The sequence below is a fragment of the Hippocampus comes genome, unplaced genomic scaffold (genome assembly GCF_001891065.2).
Source record: "Hippocampus comes isolate QL1 unplaced genomic scaffold, H_comes_QL1_v1.1 scaffold91, whole genome shotgun sequence".
Lineage (NCBI taxonomy): Eukaryota > Metazoa > Chordata > Actinopteri > Syngnathiformes > Syngnathidae > Hippocampus > Hippocampus comes.
The window spans coordinates 1,950,078-1,970,651 of record NW_017805034.1 but is presented as its reverse complement, the minus strand read 5'-3'; the positions used below and the strand labels follow the sequence as shown (position 1 = coordinate 1,970,651).

The 20,574-nt window shown below is 45.1% G+C and overlaps 3 protein-coding genes across 5 annotated transcripts in view; 1 reads left to right on the top strand and 2 right to left on the bottom strand.

Moving 5' to 3' along the window:
- Positions 1-3,577, bottom strand: part of LOC109511997 (uncharacterized) — a 9,445-nt gene extending 5,868 nt beyond the window's left edge. Inside the window, exons 1-10 of the mRNA XM_019863436.1 lie at positions 3,436-3,577; positions 3,147-3,342; positions 2,915-3,082; positions 2,533-2,673; positions 2,245-2,455; positions 2,038-2,161; positions 1,197-1,337; positions 725-1,100; positions 512-626; positions 169-397 (exon numbers count right to left, since the gene is read on the bottom strand). Of these exons, the coding sequence (XP_019718995.1) occupies positions 169-397; positions 512-626; positions 725-1,100; positions 1,197-1,337; positions 2,038-2,161; positions 2,245-2,455; positions 2,533-2,673; positions 2,915-3,082; positions 3,147-3,342; positions 3,436-3,489 (1,755 nt within the window). The 5' untranslated portion in view covers positions 3,490-3,577. The remainder of the gene's footprint in view (positions 1-168; positions 398-511; positions 627-724; positions 1,101-1,196; positions 1,338-2,037; positions 2,162-2,244; positions 2,456-2,532; positions 2,674-2,914; positions 3,083-3,146; positions 3,343-3,435) is intronic.
- Positions 3,578-3,867: 290 nt separating this feature from the next.
- LOC109512025 (polycystin-1-like) lies at positions 3,868-18,158 on the bottom strand. Of its 2 annotated transcripts, none has more exons than XM_019863494.1 (21): positions 18,077-18,158; positions 15,731-15,923; positions 15,194-15,402; positions 14,980-15,098; positions 14,282-14,429; positions 13,942-14,207; positions 12,931-13,659; positions 12,716-12,847; positions 12,479-12,654; positions 11,805-11,941; positions 7,990-11,645; positions 7,748-7,882; positions 7,545-7,658; positions 7,052-7,334; positions 6,862-6,958; positions 6,617-6,745; positions 6,406-6,547; positions 5,713-5,850; positions 5,425-5,572; positions 4,187-4,861; positions 3,868-4,051 (listed from the first exon to the last, which is right to left on the bottom strand). In XM_019863494.1, exons 1-21 carry the CDS (start codon positions 18,099-18,101, stop codon positions 3,912-3,914), a joined length of 7,791 nt encoding a protein of 2,596 aa, XP_019719053.1. In that variant the 5' UTR covers positions 18,102-18,158; the 3' UTR covers positions 3,868-3,911. The 2 variants fall into 2 exon arrangements, with proteins under 2 accessions (XP_019719053.1, XP_019719052.1); XM_019863493.1 differs by lacking the exon at positions 18,077-18,158 and adding an exon at positions 16,370-16,784.
- LOC109512033 (ankyrin repeat and SOCS box protein 12-like) lies at positions 17,439-19,652 on the top strand. 2 transcript variants are annotated; one of them, XM_019863508.1, is made up of 3 exons: positions 17,439-17,544; positions 18,123-18,887; positions 19,175-19,652. In XM_019863508.1, exons 2-3 carry the CDS (start codon positions 18,128-18,130, stop codon positions 19,324-19,326), a joined length of 912 nt encoding a protein of 303 aa, XP_019719067.1. In that variant the 5' UTR covers positions 17,439-17,544; positions 18,123-18,127; the 3' UTR covers positions 19,327-19,652. The 2 variants fall into 2 exon arrangements, with proteins under 2 accessions (XP_019719067.1, XP_019719066.1); XM_019863507.1 differs by having other exon boundaries at positions 17,443-17,544; positions 18,120-18,887.
- Positions 19,653-20,574: the final 922 nt, after the last annotated feature.

Here is a 20,574-nt window from a genome sequence, read left to right as displayed (position 1 = left end):
GTAGTTGACGTGTAATCAATCAAAAATGCTTTGGATCAAAGTGTTTGAGTGTCAACATGGTTTCTACTCACTTATGATTTTCATGATTACTATTATTACTATACATACTGTGATTGATTTCTTCATTCAAAGACTTTACTTCAGCTATTCATTTTTGCATTTCCCCACCCAAGTTTCTGTACCGATGCGCGTGGTGGAGGAGCATCTTGTCGAGTCAGGGGAAGGACTCGGCAGGAAGGTGCCGGCCACAGAGTCCACAGAAAGTACAGATGGACATCGATTGAGTTTTGCCTCGCATTGGGAAGGACCGGAATGTGGCTCGAAAGTCAAATACTCCAGCTCACGGTGGTATTTATCGTCAGCGTGATCCCACCAACTGCTACATGAGGTGCTCTGGCTGAGAAAAAAAAAACACAAAACAAAACAAGAATAACATTTAATCAGATGAATCTCATGTCATGTCTTCAATGATAGTAAACAAGAGCAGAGAGATGTACTGTGTTGGCCTTACGTGTTTGAGAATGTTGAGGTGGTCGTAGGCGAGTCCCGACCGCTGTCCGAGTTGTTTTTGGTGAAATGCAAAGTGTCCTCTGTTGCTTCTTCTATTGACATCAGAAGATTCTCCTCTGAAAGACAAAAACACACGGGAAACTATAGTTGAAGCCTTTTGTGCGGAGTGAAATTGATTTACTTTTGTTACAACCTTGGATGAATATTTTCTTACCGGACAGAGTCAAAAAGTTTTTCATATTGTGGTTGTGAGCCAGCAGTGGTTTGGCAGTATCTTGCTCCTGCGCAGGGGAGTGATAGTCCACAATGTCTTTTTGGAGGGGATGGAGAAAGGCAGCAGGTGGGTCAGAGGAGGCGCGTGGGGTCAGGTGAAGCTGCATGCGAGCTTTTTTCCTCCTCAGTTGGCGTGTAGCGCACAAAGCAAGCGAGGCATCGCAGAGCTCGAGGTCTTCAGACTCTTTGAGCAGGCTGTCGCACGATGCCCAGGAAGTCGCAGTCGCTTCCTGGCATATGTCATCGGTCTGGGGCACCAAACCAGAAGCAGCCCAGAAGTCGAGGATGCTGGAGTCAAAACCTTTGCTCTCCAATAACTTGCAAAAAAAAAAAAAAATCATTCAAGAATAGGCGATCATGAATAAGACCTGGTGCTGAAGAGCAGCAGGAAAAGTATTTGTGTGTATACTCACGGATGAGGGACTATCTTGGAGTCTGCTGGAGGGTCCAGACAACGATAAAAAAGATGGCCCTGAAAGTTCTGTTTGGCCGAGGTAGACATCCATCTCCACAGAATAACAAACCGGTGAAGGAACTGACGTGTCCACGATAACCTGCATTACAAACGCACATTCAATGCTAAATGAAGACTCGATAACACAGTGACATCCGGTCAGGGTAGGCAAGTGAGGCAGTGCCACCCCATGCTGTCCCTTCTCCTGCAAGTGGAATTTTTTTTTTTTTTTTAAAAAAGATCTTATGATTATATTAAATGATATTCCATTGTAGTTCTATGGTCTGTGCTTTACATTGATTTTCTCTTTCAATAATTAGCTGAGTGTGTATATTTCCTGTGCCTCCAGTGACAATTGCTGGACTTGGGCAGTTGGCGTGAGCACTCACACAAGAGGCGTTGCTGTTCTTTTTTCAATATCGTGTTTAAGGACATTCAACAGTTGTCCTTAAACACGATAACTGTTGAATGTCCACGATATGGACATTCAACAGTTTGTTGAATGTATTGAATAAATGTGTGGGACAGATACGGTCACTCTCACGGTCAGAAAAGCATCTGAAAATAGGGGCTCGAGTCAAGAGGGTTGCCGCTGCCAGCACGTGCCGGCGTTTTGATCCATTGGCGAAATGGAAGAAGCCCATAGACTAGAGCATGATGTCAAAGTCAAGGCCCGGGGGCCAGATCTGGCCCGCCACGTCATTTTATTTGGCCCGCAAAAGCAAATCAAGCATGTTATGTTTGACGATGCTTGCTCAACAAATTAGTTGCTGAAGACGAGCTGGACAATGTTCCCTTACCTGACTGTGGCATTTTCTAAACAAAAAGCAGATCAAACACTGGAGAGGAAAGAGCAGCACTGCAACAACCATCCCCACAGCGACAGTTTCCATACTGAAAAGCAGTTTGGCTGACACTGGTCCACTTGTAGAAACACATCAAATGCAAATTATTTTAATGCTGTTATTGCATCCATTTCACTGCCTTGATGGTCATTCGGTTCTTACTTGTGTCCCTGGGTACCCACGGCCCCATACCACAGAGCACCCGACGCCAGATAGAGATGGAGCATGAGAGCGCTGCAGGTAACCCTCTGAGCTCGAGTAAAAACACTGTGGATGGGGCGTTCCCATAGCGACAACCACAGGTGGTGCTCCACCATTCCAAAAATCAACTGGGAGGATAGGATTCGTCGAAATTGGGAAAGCTCTTCCGGACCTGGGAAGAAAGAGTCAAACGTTTTCGGAGTTGACTTGAGGTTATTCTTTTGCTAGCTGGAAGTCAAGTAATCTTACATGAGGCCAGGATTTCTTTCTCCACTGTACCATTCTTTGGATTTTCCACAGAGAGCCAGTCATCCACCAGGAAGAAAAACATATGGTCTGTCACAGGGTCCCACACGACCACGTGCTGAACATACCAGGATGGATCCAACCCTACATGGACAGTCAAATGGAGCGATGTGCAACTCCAATGATGAAGGGGGCCGCAATTTTTCACGAGTGCTACTGGGGGACGCATAGCATGCACTTCTTAAAAACAGATTTATGACAACATATTTGAAACGTGGACAAAATACATGTGGCATATATATTTGGGCTAAATACATGCTCATAATATAAACAGGCCAGCATTCAGAAAGAAGACACGTTGGACCTTTCCGCTCTCCCCACGTACCTGTGTTGTCATGCCAGATCCGAATTTTCCAAACTTCCCCCAAGCTGACGTCTGTTTCTAAATGAAACTGGTCGAGGCTGCCACGTTGAAAAGCTCCAACCCTTTGCAGATGACGAGAGCCGCTCTTGTTGACTCCATACAGACTGATGCCAACATGTGCTGTGGTGCCTGATGGGATAACGTTCAGCATTTGCTATGAAACGTGTTATTTTTTATTGCCACTTTTGCTGACCTGCTCCATGCCTCCAACCGGTCTTAACCAGCACCCTGTAGTGGTACAGTCCTCCCCGACCGCAAAGGGGCACTTGGCTCAGCCTCAGGCCGTCCAGGTGGTCCAATTTATGGGCAATGAGTCCCACCAGCAGGTGAGTCAGGATCAGGACAGCGCATACAATTGCCACCATCACATTAAGACTGGGATCAGCTGCCTGGAAAGACATGGAGCATAATTCCAAAGGGGAGATATTTACCGGGTGACTTCCGCTTGTCACTACTCATGTGTGCTGAATTAGGCCACATACAGGCGGCAGGAGCACAACTGCCCCGGGGTGAAGAAACAAACTGGCCCCAAACATGGTGAGGTGGTGCGTCAGACAATGCACCGTTTGGAGTGTGGTGCCCTCCAATGGTTTGAGACCCTCACTACTCCAAGTCCTCTCCTTGATGCTGTAGTACTGACAAAGAGAGCTGAAGACACATAACGACACGGCAACAGGACCGCCCTGGACCTCGAATGAAGTCAGGCTGAGAGACAGAGTCTTTAAAAAAAAAAAAAAATCATTCAAGAATAGGCGATCATGAATAAGACCTGGTGCTGAAGAGCAGCAGGAAAAGTATTTGTGTGTATACTCACGGATGAGGGACTATCTTGGAGTCTGCTGGAGGGTCCAGACAACGATAAAAAAGATGGCCCTGAAAGTTCTGTTTGGCCGAGGTAAAAAAAAAAATGGAATGACATCAATTAAAATAATGCATGACGTTGAGAATCAAAGTGTACTCACAGCGGAGAAAGAAATATCGTTTTCTCCGTGAACGTGTGGCGAGCCGAAAGATTGACGATCCACTCTTTCGTGAAGGAATCCTGAGATCCGCTTGTCATTTTTATCTTAACGTAGCCCGCGGTCTCTGAAGTAACTCCTAGAGAAGCGTCATGTATTTAACACCTCATAATTAAAACACTCAGATGTGTTAGATAGAAATGGCAAATTCCGCGGGAATGATGTGAAATGCCATAATGGAATTGAAATGTCAAAGAAAGATATTATTATTTACCTGGTAACAGGCTGAAGTTGAAAGAGATATATAAACCTGTATTTTCATCCAGGCCGCCCACAGTTCTTATTGTAAAATTCTGACATCGCTCGAGCGGAAGCGGAACAGTGGCACATGTCCCATTCGTATGTCCATCCACTCTCCCATCCCCACGTGCGTCACGTTTCCCCGCTGGGAACTTGCTCTGCAGGGTGACTCGAATAGCCTGGTCAGGCTCGAGATCCTGGACGGGTATGGGCTCGCCCTGCGGGGTGGTGATCTCCATGGCAACCAGACTGGTCGAGATCGGAGGGTCGGCTGCAGCCAGCAAAGCGTTCGACTCATCCAGACCGAAAATCACCTGCGCCAGTTCTGAGCGCTGACTCTTAAGGTGAGTGGTGAGTGAGGACGGGATTTGAAATGGACATGGCGGAGTTGATAACTGGGAAGGAATTGTGTGCTTCGAGCACAGAAGGTTGGAGGGGTCGCCATAGAAACCAGCTGTACTGATATGAGGCGTGACGAATGAAAGGGGCACCTCGCCAGGACCGGGTGAATGCATCAGGGAGCGCATTAACGCCCCTGCCTGGCTAATTGCTGACAAGGTGATGACCGACGCGGCCTGCAGAGTTCTGGAGTAGTTGTGCTGAGAATTTGAGGCAAAGGTTGATAATGATGCAGATGCCAGAGAGCTACCTGTCAACAAAAACATGCAAATTGAGATAAGAATTTGCAAAGTTAATACAGATGATTTGGTTTTTTTTTTTTTTTTGGAACTCCATCATTCATTGAAAAACTCATCTATTTGCTGTTTTTGTGCAATAAAAGAATGACTTTGACAACATTTAGTGGCATCTTGGTGACAAGAAATTCTGATTTAGTGAGTTGAGGAGCTCTCGCTCACTGTTCGGTCATTTTGTATTCATGATGATTGTGAAATGGATGCTCATATTTCCTGGCACTATTTAATAAAATAATTTGATTAAAGTAGGACATACTCATGTGTAAATGTCATTACAAGAATTCACATTCGTTTGAATAAGGAGTGTTCAGATGAAGGCTTTTATGCTGCAGATTCCATCGGTGAGATCTGCTTAAATGACGACACATCACGTTCATCATTGTGTTTGTATCCAAAATGTGGAGTTCAGTTCTTAAAAAATAAAACTAAAAAATTCCAACAGTTCTGATCAGCTACATTTTCTAGAAATTTGGGAGGAATGGAGAATGAGTGAACGTTGCGGCCTTTGCAACCTTACCTACAATGCGAAGGATATTCTTCCCCGTGTCAAACACTGAAACTCCACCGGCAGGACTTTTGTGTTCCTCCATGACATGAATCATCTTCCCAATTGCTTCGAGAACCTTCTCCTGACAGTCCACGCAGATTAACTCAGCAGGAACAGCCTGGGGAATAAAAAGCATGGTTACAAACGCTGGTGTATTGTCCTGGACCTGGTGAATGATTCTCAACCGTGACTATTTATTTATTTTTTTTCATAGGTTTGAATGAATGATGGGATGGAGAGAGAAAAGTACATTCGTACAGTGGACTGGACTAAAGCTGAGCTGATTTGGTCAACATCCATCATGGAGGAAACGGGGAGGGAGAGCAAAGCTTTGGTAACATTTTCTCTTATCTCCTTCTTCATGTTGAGCTCACTGGTACTTTGTCCAGACGCCATCTGTTGGATGAAAGGGTGAAAAAAAAGTGATGAAATTGGAAGCAAAAGTAAAGCTTTTGGCTGGTGTCTTTTTTTTTTTTACTTCAATCTTGCTTTGGGAGATCAAGGTATAAATGAACATCATAATGTGATGGGAAATTAGCCATGCATGTACTGAAGAAACGCAATAGAACAATGACATTAATTCTTTTTATTTTTGTTGTGGACTGACGACACACTAAGACACAGCTTTGGTTTGAATCCAGCCATTTTTTTTTTTTTTGTCGGCAAGAGTATGAGACAGTCACATAACTAATATATAGGTAACGTGACTGCGAATTTTTGTTTTGTTTTGTTTTTTGCCCAGCCATGTCCGATTAATAACTAAATGACTAAATAAATCCTACTTAGTTTCTTGGTTTTAGATTTATGAAACGTGCTACACCAAGAAAGGTTTGATTGACTGACTGATTGATTGATTGATTATCTATGGAACTAAACTACGCCCCCAGCCACTAAAAAGAGCGGAATATTCTGTCCATCCATGCCTGCGATCTATCTGGTCTTGGGTATTACCTGATTGAGCTGGCTCGTGAGCGCAATGGAATATGGGATGATTTCCTGAGGGTTGCCATGTTGGACAAAGGCCCACATGTCTTTCTGGCTCTTTGTTCGAAGCCACTCAGTGACATTTCGATGACTCTGGACACTCAGAGTTCTGAAAAGTAAAGGGATGTTTGCCAATACAGAGAAAACGTGGATGTAACTCATAATTGTTGTGGATTACCTGTTTAGAGCAACGACACTTGACCCAAGATTGTCCTCGATGATCAAAATCACTGTGATAAGTGATTTGCTTTGTCCCGGCACAGGAATGCCCACCGGAACGAGGCTGCCAAAAGTTGATCGAGTACCCCTTGGGAAAGAAATAATCCATCTTCACATACTGTACAGACTACTGAAAAGTTATATTTGGATAAGTGAGAGATAAAACGGATGGATGGTAATTTTCAGTTTTGAGGTTCGGCTTACTTGTACAGCGTGAGAAGAGGGCACATGATGGGATGGCACAGTGCAACCTGAAAGGTATAGATGAGCCCGGAGGAGATGCTTTCGTCATCGCTCCACCCTGCCGTAAAACAGAACATAAAAGTACATACGAAACGAAAGCGTAATGCATAACGCAGACTTGGCAGTGTGGCGTGGTGCAGTGCGCGAATACCCGTGCAGTTGAAGGTGACTACAGTCCCCAACGGATGGACGTGGGACTCTGGGTGCAATTCGCACCGACCTCCATCAGGGGGCTTGTGAGGTACAACCGACTGACTGGCACTGCCCCACCTCCCACTGCCGGGGAGAGTCACATTGAGAGTGAAGGTATACGTGTGACCCGACAGCAGCGCATCGGAAGGCAACATCAATTTCGGCGAGTGTCTTCCTGCAGAGGGGGCAGCCTTGTCGAGGTCGAATGTCGCGCCTGTCTCATCCTCGACGCTCCAACTGTACTGTGATGACAGTTGCAAAGCACGGCGTATCCAATTAATTTCAAAACCTAATGACAGAATTTAGCTGCAAGTTAATTTCTCGGGAGGAATCAGCCTCTCCACACTTGTTGAAAAACAACATGGAGAGATTATGTCCTCCCTTTGAGGTTACACTGAATTCCAAATACTCTCACTTCCCAATTGATATGCTCAAATAAGTGGAACCCATACCTGAGCATGGTCATCACACTCTCCACAATGCCCAGACAGGATGATGCAGGCGTGGCCTGGACAGGATACCCACTCCACAAACACAGGAAGTTGTAGTGGTTCACACACAATTACCTCAACAGAGGGTAGACATAAAAAAAAAAAAAAAATGAAGGCATAGCTAGGGGCTACGTCAGTGAAAAGCCATGATAGTCAAAACTCACTGTCTGCGTGAAGGATGCCGGCGTCTTTCCCATCTTATTTATGATTAGGGTGAATGCATAAATGGTGTCAGGATGTAACTGTTTGCTGGGTACCGTCACAATTCTACCGTCGCTCTCAATAGGAACTGTGGACTTCTGTGAATTCAAATATAGTGAGTGAAATTAGTCAAAGCAGAGTTCCGTAGGTTCCAATATCCAACTTAGAATGATACAACGTATGCTTCGATCAAGAGGCAACCCACCTCTACGGTGACAGTCCAGCGATACTGGAATGCATCCTCTCCATCTTGGTCTGCGTCAGGGTCTTGAGATCCACTACCATCCAGAACGAGGTCAAGGGTGCTTGGCCACAGTCTACGTGAACCTCCCTTGATGACGGCCACCAACGGGGAGCTCACCACGGTGACTTTAGTTTTTTGACGCACGAGCAGAGGGGTCCCTTGGAATGAAAGGGTGAATAAAAGGCAATACTGTCCCACATCGAGAGAACGCTTTGGGAGATGGAGAAAAGGTGACGTTGTACCATTGAGAGGGACTCGTTTCCCAGTGAGGTCCAGATTCTCATCGGTACAATCGGACGCTCGAAATATCTCCCACTGGTATGTTGCCTTGTAGGCAGAGCAGTTAATCGCCACGTTGGCTTCAAAGAAACTCACTCTAGATCTGAAGATAGTTGGCCGGTTCTGGATAAGTGACGCTTGAGGGCTGGAGCAAAGCAACGCCACCACGTCTATGCGCAGTTGCGCAGACGTGTGGCTGACACCATTGGAGACGTTGACCAGAACAACGTAAACCCCAGCGTTGCCAAAAGTATGATTGACTGTACTGAGATGCGAGGGCCAGTCTTTGACGGAGTTCCCAAATGACCACGCGTATCTCAGGTTGCTCCCTCCGTTAATTTTAGCAGAAAATAGCACAACATGTCCAGCAAATACGGGTTCTGAGTGGCAAAGGAGGTGGACTTCCTTCACGGGCCATTCAACTGTCAGAGTTTTGTTTAGCATCTTGGAGCAGACGCCATTGCTTGCGAGCACGGTCAGTGACAGCGAGCCATTGATTGACGGGGTAAAGATGACCTCTTTTCCTTTGAACCACATAGGTTCAGTATCTTCCAAGTGAAATATCCAGGTGTAGTTAACCGAAAACTCATTTTCATCATCCACCTCAAAATGAACCTCCTTCAGAGCCTCGATGGCGTGTTGGCCAGGGGTTAAGAGTCGCACGGGTGTTACATTCTCGAAGATCTGAACTTGGGTTGACGTCTGTGCGCTGCTCACCTGATTCCAAGCTGTCAGTTGAACAACATGTGTCCCTGCTGGAAGGTTCGATGTGGTGAACAATCCCTCCATCACATCCTGACGATGCTTCCAGTCTTTAGTTTCAAACATCAAAATGAAGCTTGCATTGCTTCCTCTCCGGATTGCTGGGATGAAAGTAACTTCCTCCCGAGTACAAAGAGCATCCCTGCTAACGTTGAGGGTGAGGCCTTCGATTCGATCCTGGACGATGACACGGTGCGTAACTTCCTGCCAGTTAATTGCATTGGAGACATTCAAGGACACTCCGTAGATGCCTTCGTGGAGAAAAGTGTAGGTAAACGCGGGGTTGCTTTCCGAAAAAATGGCGGTTGTGGCGTGGCTAACTTTCCAGTCCCAGTGTAGATGACTACCTTGGCGGACAACTCCTCGGAATGGCACAGCGGTATTTGTGCTTAGATGAAACGGAAACATCTTGCCACCGATTTGAAAGCTCGCCTCTTTTACTTCCTCTTGGACTGTAAAGATTTTAGTGTCACCGCATTGACTGATTGTGTTCTGAACGAGAACTTTAACCAAACAATCCCCTGAGCTTGTGAACTTGTGACGAAAAAAAGGGGAGTCCGTCTCAAGGAGCGCAAGATCAGAATCCACATACCAAAAGTACCTCAGGTCAGAACCCGTAAGGACTGATACCGAAATATGTAAAAACTTCCCCACTGCCACGATATTTGTCTGCGCTGTTATGCGTGCATTTGTTACCCGTTCCACAGCCACAAAAGAAGCAACGCCGGTGCTCTCGCCCAACATGTTTGAGGCATTTAATTGAATCGTAAGCCGACCGGGGGTTTCGACGACCAACTGAAAACGTTCTCCATCAGCTGGAATCTGATGCTTGATTGTTTTTGGGGTAGCGAGCCACTTATATGTGACATTGGAGCCTTTTGTGACGGAAGCGACAAACACCACGTCCTCATGGGTCGGTAAGTATGTCATATTGGCCAATGCAGGACAATGCATGTGAAGACCTTCGATTCTCTCGAAGACTTCAACTAAAATCACAGCTTCCCTTCTGCTCACCAAGTTTCGGGCGATACTTCTCACTTGGTACTGTCCTGCTTCGGGAAAAACAAATCGAAACTCTCGAGTTCCCTCTTGTGTTGGAACCAAACCATCCACTGTCCAATAGTAGGTGGCGGTCCACTCGTCGCTGCTAACTGCTGTGATAAAAGTTTCTTCTCCGACCACGCTGAACGGCTGCTTGGTTTGAAGACTGAAGTCAGAAACAGGACGCAAGACGTTCACCTTGAGACTCACAGACTCCCGACTAATTGCGTTAAACGCGGTGGCGGTGGCTGTAAATTCCCCCGTCGCCGTAAAGACGTGCGACACATTTTGTTGCTGCTCTGTCGGGGAACCATCTCCAAAATCCCAAAACACAGACACATTGCTGCCAGTGCAGCTAGCAACCCAAAATGATGCTGAGGTATTGACAGTCACGGTCTCACTAGCATGCGCTAAAGAGAAATTGCTGACAGGTCTTTGAACGGCGATGCTAGCGCTGGCTGTTTTGCTGCTTACGTTGTTACTCGCCGTGACAAATACTTTTTGAATGCCCTCATCTCTGAAAGTAAAACATTGTTGACTATGTTCTGTCACGGCAGCTTGACTGGAAGAGCTACTGAGCCACTTAAATTGGCAAATCGTTGTCTGCTCTGGAGAAAATAACACGCTGAAACATATTTCATCTCCCGCGGCGGCTGCATCTTGAGACGGACGCACTGACATGTCGGTTATTGCCGTTTGAACACAGACGGTGCTATTGTAGGACGCGGTGCTAAGAGAGCTTTTCACAGTTAAGCTAACACGGAAAAGCCCTGGGCTGGAAAATGTGTGCGTCGCTGCCGATCGCCCTGTCACCACAGTCGCACGAGTTCCCTCACCAAACAGCCAATGGAAAACCAGCCCGGATACGTTTCCATTCAGCAAGGCCGAAAACTCTGTGTTTCGACCCGTCATGACACACTCAGTCGGCGTCACTCCTATAACAGCTAACCTATAGACAACCACGCTGATCGATTGGTGAGCTTCGCCCACTGAATTCGAGACATTGATCCTCACTGTGTAGTTGCCTTGAAACTTGTAGATTTGGGAAACCGAGCCATCAGCCAGGTTTCCCTGCTTGGATCCATCACCAAAGTCAAAGTCCCAAATAAGCCTCGTACCAGTTGCAACGGTAGCTCTGCAATCTGTAACGGAGCCCAACTCACTGGGTCCGTTGCAACTGACACTCAGTCCAGTTATTTTCTCCAAAACGTCCGCCACGAGCCAGATGGTAAGCATAGAAATAGTGTTGTTGGCACACAATGTGATGTTGTACTCTCCCGCAGATGTAAAGGTGTGCTCAACTTTTGGGTCAGAACGTTGGACGGCTTTGGATTTGTCACCAAAATTCCAAGTATAGATGACATTGTCCACGACGGGATCGGTGAAGGCTTCCAGGAGATACATTTCATTGACAACAGCCACCAGAGCGGAGGAGTTAAGGAAAAGGCGTTTTAACAGAGGACGGACGCTAATCTTGATCGACTTGTCTACTTCTTCATACTGGGTGGAAACTCCCACATGAAGGTCGTAGTTCCCTACAATCGTGAAAACCGGATACGTTTCAATTAGCTTGATTCAATAAAAACGGCAAACTCACAGGGGAGATGATGAAACATTTTGTTATTTGTGTCATATAGAACAACAGCACAAAAAATAGAAGTAAATATAAGGTATTAATAGACAGGAGTGTTTACCTGGTGCAGTGTAGGTGAAGTTCACAGAGTGCCGCACAAAGACTTGTGTCTCTCCTTTTTCTGCAAGCACCTCCATAGTGTCGCATGGAGCAGGCACGGTGTGAAGAACGCTGCTGCTCCCATCGCCAAAATCCCATCTACATGACAGACATACATCAACTCGTGTAGGAAGTGATATTAAGTGCAAAATTATTTTGGAAGGTAGCCTCTTCACTCGGTATTTTTGTTTGGTCTCAAGTGGCATATTTGGAAACAGTTGCAGCCAGTGCAGTCATGTGGAGGGTATCCTAAATGGGGGTGTGGGGAGGGCATTAATTGGACATCGGCATTAAATCCAAATTAGGGACTTGGACCTGCCGTATAAATCCAGCTTTAGAATCTCCAACTCTCCATACCCCTCAAAATCACAAGTAAAAATAAAAAAAGCGTGAATAGATTCAAAATTAAAACCGTGACTTAGAATCTACACATCAGCATCGGTACAGGACTCTCCAGCATATACATTACTGATTTTGTTGGACTAACACGTCTCAAAGTGATGTATCCTTCCTTCTTTGCCAAGTAACATTGTCCTTGCAAAATCATTTTTTTTCTTACAACACTTGTACTGGATCAGTTTAGATTGCAGGTCCAGCGTGTGCCCAGTGTGCGGACATATGAGAAGCATATTTTACCTGAAGGTCGTTGGCAAGGCGATGTCCACTTTGACCCTGAGGGTAAAAAGGTGTGCGGCACCCACGGCAACCACCCGCCTGACGTACATGAACTCAGGCTCGCCCAGTGGCTTCATTTCATCCGCAGTCAGGAGGAGCTGCACGCTCTGGGAGCTCACGGGGTTGGACGCCGTTACCTGTTATTGCAATAAATGATGTTGAAAAAGTACAATGACAACCCTTTCAAAGGTATCTTACCTTGAGTTTATACTCGGCAGGTTTCTTGAACACCACACTATAAGATTCTCCTTCATCAGCAAACGCCTCCAAGTTGTCAATCACCCACGAGAATGTCACAGACGAGCCACTCGCCACTTGGGCGGTAAAGGACTGCGAGCACAATGTGAGAAAACGCAAAGGCATCGGTTTGCAAAAATTCTTGAAAAGCGGGCGACGTGCTTTTGTAGTCCAACCTGAGGAATGTCAACAAGCGTCCTTTGGTGTCTGCCTGGCTCCACGCTGAGTCCCGACACTGCCTCGTAGCTACGCAGCGTCACGGTCAAAGTCTGAGACCGAATTGCATCTGCCACACTGATATTCAGCATCTGGACCCCGACTGAAGGTGAGACCAGAGTCACGGACGAGAACCACACATCCTCCGAACATGTCTTGCAGACGGGCAGATCTTCGGGGCAAGACCGGCCGAAGGGGAGTCCAGTCCGGAGCACCGGAGCCGACCATGAACATGTGACTTTCTCTCCTGATAGTACCGTGACAACAATGAGTGTTGCAACATTGAGTGCAAGGTGGATCTGGTTCTTTTCATCCAGTGGAGGATGGATGATCCTCAGCCCAAATGTAGATTTCACGTGACGAGTCAGGGACTTCGCGTCAGAGGCTGTGGTCATTTCCAACATCCGCCGTTGCTCAGTTCTTGCTCCATTAAGAGTGTCTTCATAAAGCAATCTGAGATCACACACCACGCCATCCACCCAGTGTTCGCCTTGGGGCCTGAAAGTGAGGCCTCCCTGCCACCAGCCACCCCACTTTGTCCCCAAGAGAGACAGGTAACTCTGTCGCCACGGGGAATTAAGGGGAGCTTCGCTGGCGAGGCAGCGCAGAAAGGCTCCGCGGTCGCGGGTGTGTTGAACGGCAACAATATCGTCGGGGTACACATTGACGGCTCCTTCCGGAAGAACAACCTACAGTGATATCCAATATGTAAGACTGTGTCTTTATTAATTTAAAAAAAATGTAAAATTGCCGGAAACCAATCAGTATGCTATCAGACGGTAAATTATTTTGTAGGGTGAAACTTTGGAATGTATGTACACATGTCCAAAAACTTTTCAGGATGACGGTTAAATCGGTGGGTTTATCGTGTGCATTCAAGGGGATGTTTGCCTGGTTAAGGTCATCAATACATTTTGCATGAACATTAATGAGTGAAAATCTCATTTAGACAGCACACGTTCGCTACTCACACTTAACGTTTGCAGTCGTGTGACGGGGCTTATTTTCAGCGGTACGTCCGCTACCAAGTGATAAAAAGGTGCGGTCGCTGCATATCTGGGTGGCAACGCAAACCCACGTTCCACTGCCGCTGAGGTGTAGGGCGAACAGGGGCGATCGTTGGCAAGGCAGGTTTCGAGAATATGACACCAGTATTGGCCCGTGCCGCACCCTCCTGTCGTGTTGCACAGTGGAACCGTTGAGCAGCAGCTGAATGGATTCATCAGAGAGCTGCAACCTAACGGAGCAAAGAGAGTATATTGCTCTTAGGATGTGTTACATTGACAGAAATCAGGATGAACTGTATTTTACCCGGAGGTACAAGGTGGTAGTTGGGGTTACAGTAGGGTCGAAGGATTTGAATGCGGGCCGAAGAGGAAGTTGAACTGGGCTGGACCACCAGTTCCAGTGATGTCACTTGACCGGCATGACTGAACCACAAACCAGGGAACAGCTGCATCTGTGGACCACAAACAGTCACGGTCACACTCCAGGCCGTCAAAAATTGATCTTTTAAAACCTTTTTGGACAAGTACTAGTTTCAGGATACTGAAACCGTCAAATATTTGACCATCCCGAGTTATTTTTTTAAAATACAATTTTGAGCTCTCCAAAGAGGACCTCACAAAATAAGAACGTCATTGCATACGTCAAATGCAATCTTGTGGCATTTTGGTGCCACGGAACTATGTTGAACTGAGTTTTGGAATTTCATTTAGACCCCCCCCCCCTCCAAAAAAAAAGTGCTTTGACACCATCTTGTGGCGTGTTTTGGTAGTTGGAGAACATTTTCTTTGTTGTCTTCATTCATATTCTCTCCATTGAACCATGACTCTGTGTTCCAGAGTCATAAAACACAATTGGGGGTGCCATCTTCTTAACCCTTTCAGGGTCAGCGGTTACTACAGTCGACAGCTTATCATGTTATGAGGCTACAGGGTGCATGAAAGGGTTCTTCTGGTGCCTGCTGTGCCCCTAGTGCAGACATTCCACCTGGACATTTTACTGACCTCCACTGCAAGTTGTTCAACATCAGGGACAGTAGCTAAAGGAGCGATCTGGATCCGCTGGTAGACGCCAGTCATTAGAACAACTCCCACAACGTAACTCTCCAGTTCTGGTAAACACTCTGGGGCGTATTAAAAAAAATAGCAAGTACAGGATGGAAATATTCGAAAATTGTGTTCCAATTATGGACTGTCATACTCAAGCTTCAAATCTTACCAGTTAAGTCATTTTGACAAAAGAAGTGGTATTGTTTAGCACAGGGGGTCGTCCTCCACTGTCCAGGCATCCCCAAAGCCATCTGAGTGCATACTTCATGTTGGTCCCTGCCTCCATTGCGCCATGGAGGACTGGTTGACTCCACAAACCCGGCCTTGTCTGGTATATCTTCACTCACTCCCCGAATCCAAACCCACACCGTGTTTTTTCTGGACAAAGAAAATGCATGTCTTAGCAAGGAGTTTTGCAAAAGTGTGATGACACATATTGCATCACACATATGTATTGCACATGTCGCTTTCAAGGTTTTCACTCGATGGCTAAAAATTTGCTTTGGCCTTTTCTCAATGGCCAAAAAAATACAAAAATTCATTGGAGGAAAAAAAAAACTAATTGGGGAAACAATGTTGGACGAAAAATGTGTTCGGTCTTCACTCCAAAATTCAAATTGGTGTATTTTGAGATTGCACCCTGAATCCATTTGATCTCAAATGGAATGATACAAAGAAACACTTTTTAAGTTCGTTGTCGACTCACACTGGGAAGAAGTGGTGGAGGAAGCTTTGCAGCTCCAAAGTGTCGGCAACTGCCACACATCCTCCGCGAGTCCGCTGACAGGAAGCCAAAGCCTCAGACCACGTGGACGTCTTCTCAGAGAGCCAGAAGCATCGCAGGCTGGGCAGGTGGACGTGAGCACCTTCGGGACAGGAACTGACTTGTGCGGGGGGGCCTTCAGATTCACACGCAAAAAAAAAAAAAAAAAAAAGGAACGATTGAGCACACGCGTCATCAACTATTCAAAACGATTGTATCCTCATGCAGTCATGTGCAATGATTATTTCAATGTCAATTCAGTATTCAGGGCTCTAAATACTTGGGCGTCTTATTTCTGAAATGAACAGAATGTAGCAAAAACGGAATGACAGTGCTTAGGAAATAACTGTGTCATCGAGAAAGAGCCAAACACTGAATGTAATTAATTCTATTTGTGTATTAACATCAGAGTGCAATGCAGCTGCTCATCCATGTTGAAAGCTGATGCCGATCCCAACTTATTGGGTGAAAGGCAGACGACACACCCGGGGCTGGTCCCCACTCGCTAATACCTGCCCAATGACATAAACAGAGCTTTTAAAAATAGCCGCCGCAATTTAAGTTCAACAACAAACTTCTCACCTCCTGATGTGCTGATCAAAAGCATGAAAATAATCTCCCACGCCTGCTTCTGTGGAGTCGGTATGACTCTCATCTTGCTCGATATGAGGCGCAAAAGAAGCAGCTCCGAATACCTCGACTTCCCTTACATCTTCAGTGCAGTTTTAGAGGAAAAAAGTAACAAGTCTACCCAATTATCTTGCTTCGCACTCTCCCCCATCTTGAACCTGATGTTTCTTTACCCCCTCACAATTATGTCCTGTGTCGTCCCACAGTCATTTGTGTTGATGTGTCTGTTCAAAAAGCCTCTTCACAGCGCTTGGGTGACATTTTACTTTGTCTCCCAGCAACAGCCATAGAAAGAAGCAGACTGGACAGAGGAGGCCCACACGGCTCATTAGACAGTTGTAAAGGAATGGACAGACACAACGTCGCACAAGGCACAAAGGGGGGGGGGGCACGTTTGTACCCAAAAAAATAAAAAATAAAATCTCTCTCTCTCTCTCTCTCTCTCTCTCTCTATATATATATACACACACACACACACACACACACACACACACACACACACACACACACACACACACACAACCTCATCACTAACCAAAGTGTGCCGTACATACAAAAAAAAGGCCTGTTTTTTTTTTTAAATGAAAGGATGCCATTGCTGTTGCCTGGAGAGAGAGAGAGGGCATAAAGTTGAAGGGGGTGAGAAAGCAAACCTGACCTGGAAAGTTTCAGTCCATCGCCATGGAAACAATTGTGTTTTTGTTCTGATGGATCTGATTGAGATCTTATCGTTGTTATCAACCTTAATATCTCAAGTAACAGTTCTTGGACACCACACTGTCAGATTGTTATTCATACGCAAACACTCCCATGCAGTCAATCAGTGGTGAAAATGTAACTGATGAGCCTATGGTATCACTTTCAATATATTAATGTCCACATATAGTATCACTTTAAATATATTAATGTCCAGATTTTTTTTAAAAAACAGTGTTAGACGTAATATTTTTAATTGTATGTACCGGTAATTTGTATTTTCTTTGGAATAATCGACAGAAATAAAGGTGTAATTCTACATGGAGACAGGAGGGGCAGTAATGTACACTTGTAACTGAATTCGAACGTCAAGGCAATCCCGACGAAAAGTAAACCAGGAAAAGTGGACGGCCTGTGGTGACACATCGCAGGTAAAACCTCGAAAAAAGTCGCTGCCTTTTCTGTTCAGTGATCACATGTCAAAAGCAAAGAGTAATTAATACACAGTAAGACGAGATTTTTTTGTGACAGCGGTTTTTTTTTTCCAAAAAATGAACGGAATGCACGATTCGTGGGTGGTAACTGTTTGTTTACATTTAGCCGCTAACGTTCGCTTTAGCTTAGGATCAATCGTCATTATTTCCGTGATCGTGAAGACTAATTAGAGAAGTAGATTTTGATGTAATTAATGTATGAGATTTCAATTAGCCGCTGTAGACAGAGTGACATTTACCGCGTTAGTAATTTAAAGTTTATTGTATTTAATCAGTTTCCTGATCGTCCACTATTATGAACGTGTTTTAATATTTAAAACGTCGACTTCTTTTAAAAGATGCAGTACATGTCAAATTCAAAATGTCACATACTATATAACTAAAATATCAATCAATCATACTTTAATGAACACCTCGCTGACATCAGAAATTTGGATTATTTTCACGACTCCAAGTGGTAGGTAGGTACCTTTCTGTGTTCCAGTTGACATCATCTTTGTGTGTCTTGCCAGTAGGTTCTATGCTGAAGTTGAGGACCACAGAAGAGGAAAGTAGTCGTGAGATCTCCCAGCTCCGCCAAGCAGCGTTGGAAAACAATGAAAGACTCCTGGATGAGATGCTGTGCCAGGAAATCTACAAGAAGGTCATCAACTATCGAGGGGGCTGGGGCATCGCAAGCACCCCTCTACACGCTGCGGTGTCCAAGGGCCATCTCAGCTGCCTGCAGGTCCTGCTGACCCACGGCGCCTTGGTGGACTGCGTGGACGTCAAAGCCCAGACGCCGCTTTTCGCCGCAGTGCGCGGAAAGTACCTAGACTGCGTTTTAGCGCTCCTCCGGTCCGGCGCAGACCCCAACGGAAGCGCCTACAACATTTGCTCCCCCGTCCTGACCGCCGCTCGTGACGGTGACGTCGAGATACTACAGGAACTGCTCAAACACGGCGCCGAGGCCAACTCGCGCTCCAGAGTCCTGCTGTGGACCTCAAGTGCCAGGGTGTCGAGCGGCCCGCTGTACCTGGCGGCCGTGTACGGACACATCGAGTGCTTCAAACTTCTGCTCCTCTATGGTGCCGATCCGGATTACAACTGCGCCTATGCCAGACTGCTGAGCACCATCAAGCAGCCCAAAACAGTCCTGGAGATGTGTCTGAGGCACGGTTGCGGTGTTGAGTATATCCAGCTCCTCATCGACTTTGGCGCCAATGTCTACCTTCCCACGCTCATCATCGAAAAGTCCACCAAGCAGAACGAGGCCGTGGAGCTGCTTCTGCAGGAAAGAGGTATCGCATATATCATATTGAGCGGACCTATGGGTTTTAATTATCCCACTGGCCGACAGCGGGTCGTCAGCCGTATTGTGGACTTTGCTTTTAGCTTTCCTCATACATTCTCCAAAATTGTAAGTTAGCTTCATTAAAGACTAAAACTTTTACTGTATATGTACATACCCAGCACTATTTTAACAACACTGAATTTAACAATGCTGAATTATTGAATGCGCTATGGGTCATTAAAAAAGATACTTACAGAAAGGAATTAACATGTTGCTTCGTCCTCTGTTCCACAGGAAATCCCAAGGCCTTGACTTCACTGTGCCGACTGGCGGTGCGGAGATACCTCAAAAAGATCAACAAGATGCACTGTATCGAGCAGTTGGACATGCCAACAAGTCTCATTAACTTCTTGCAGTACAAGCCGCTCCCAGTTATGATTCTCTAGCTACATGTTAAATCATGTTGGTGGGTTCTGAATTGTTAAGTGTCTTGTTTTTTTGACCTCGTTCTACTCATGCTTAGTGATCACAAGTCTAACACATTAAACATATCTATGCGTGGCTTTGTAGTTATTTATTCAGTTAGGCATCTCAAGTATGAGGTCTTTAGAGCCACAGTGAAAAGAAATTTACATTATGAAATTTAAGTGAGACTCACAGGATTTACAAGAATAAATACTACGTTTAAAAAGCTGTCTTGTTTTCATGGTGAAAGGTTGTATTGTCAAAATTTTAGTTATTTCTACAATAAAGACATTACTGGCTCTGCTCATTTGGTTTAATTACTTTGTCTGTGAAATATTACAGCTTTAATCTCGACAATGACTTAACTGAAAAAAGTACAACTTTATTCTAATCAAAGTGTGACAATACTTAAGATGCCCTTTTTTTTCCAAAATATATGCGACCCTTGTCAAAATTGATCTTGTATTGTCATTGTTTTTCTAATATTGCCCCTTTAATACGTCTTAGTACATAGAAGATATTTTTTTTACAACAGAGCTTTTCGATACGAAACCGATTAAATGGCCATTATTTTGGCAAAATGAAAAAAAAAACCCCAACTTCAAGTGTGACACAGAAATAATTTAAACCATTTACCGACAGTATCTTTATGTAAAAAAAGTAACCAAAAAAACCCCAAACATTTCAAGGATAAAATTACCTACCTCAGATAAACACAAAGCAACAAAAATGGTTACTGCGAATTTGCATATTTTAATGTGGGTGGTTGAGAGATTCATCGTAATGACGGCCTCTCTTACTACATTAAATAAATGAATCGTGTACGATAAATCAATATATCATTCGTGTTGTGACTGGTTACGTAGACTGAACTGTTTATTTAAATAAACAATTCACATGTACAGTAAATCGGCATCAACATTTTGTTTTTGACGGAACTGACCACTATGGCCAGCAGATGGCAGTAGAGCAACAGAAAAGAAGGCACGACTGTTTAATTGGGCTTGGCCAATTGTTTTCATCAGTTTCATGTCCGAACAAGTCACATTTAATAAATTTGCACATTGCGGCATACCATTAAACAATATATTTACAGCTTGCGTGAGGATTTAACTTCTTCCTTCAAGGAATAATGTGTAAAATATAAGACAAAGATCAAATTGTTCAAGTCCAATATATCCCAAAGTTCAAGTATTGCCACTATGAGGTACTCGCAAGAAAACTGGAAG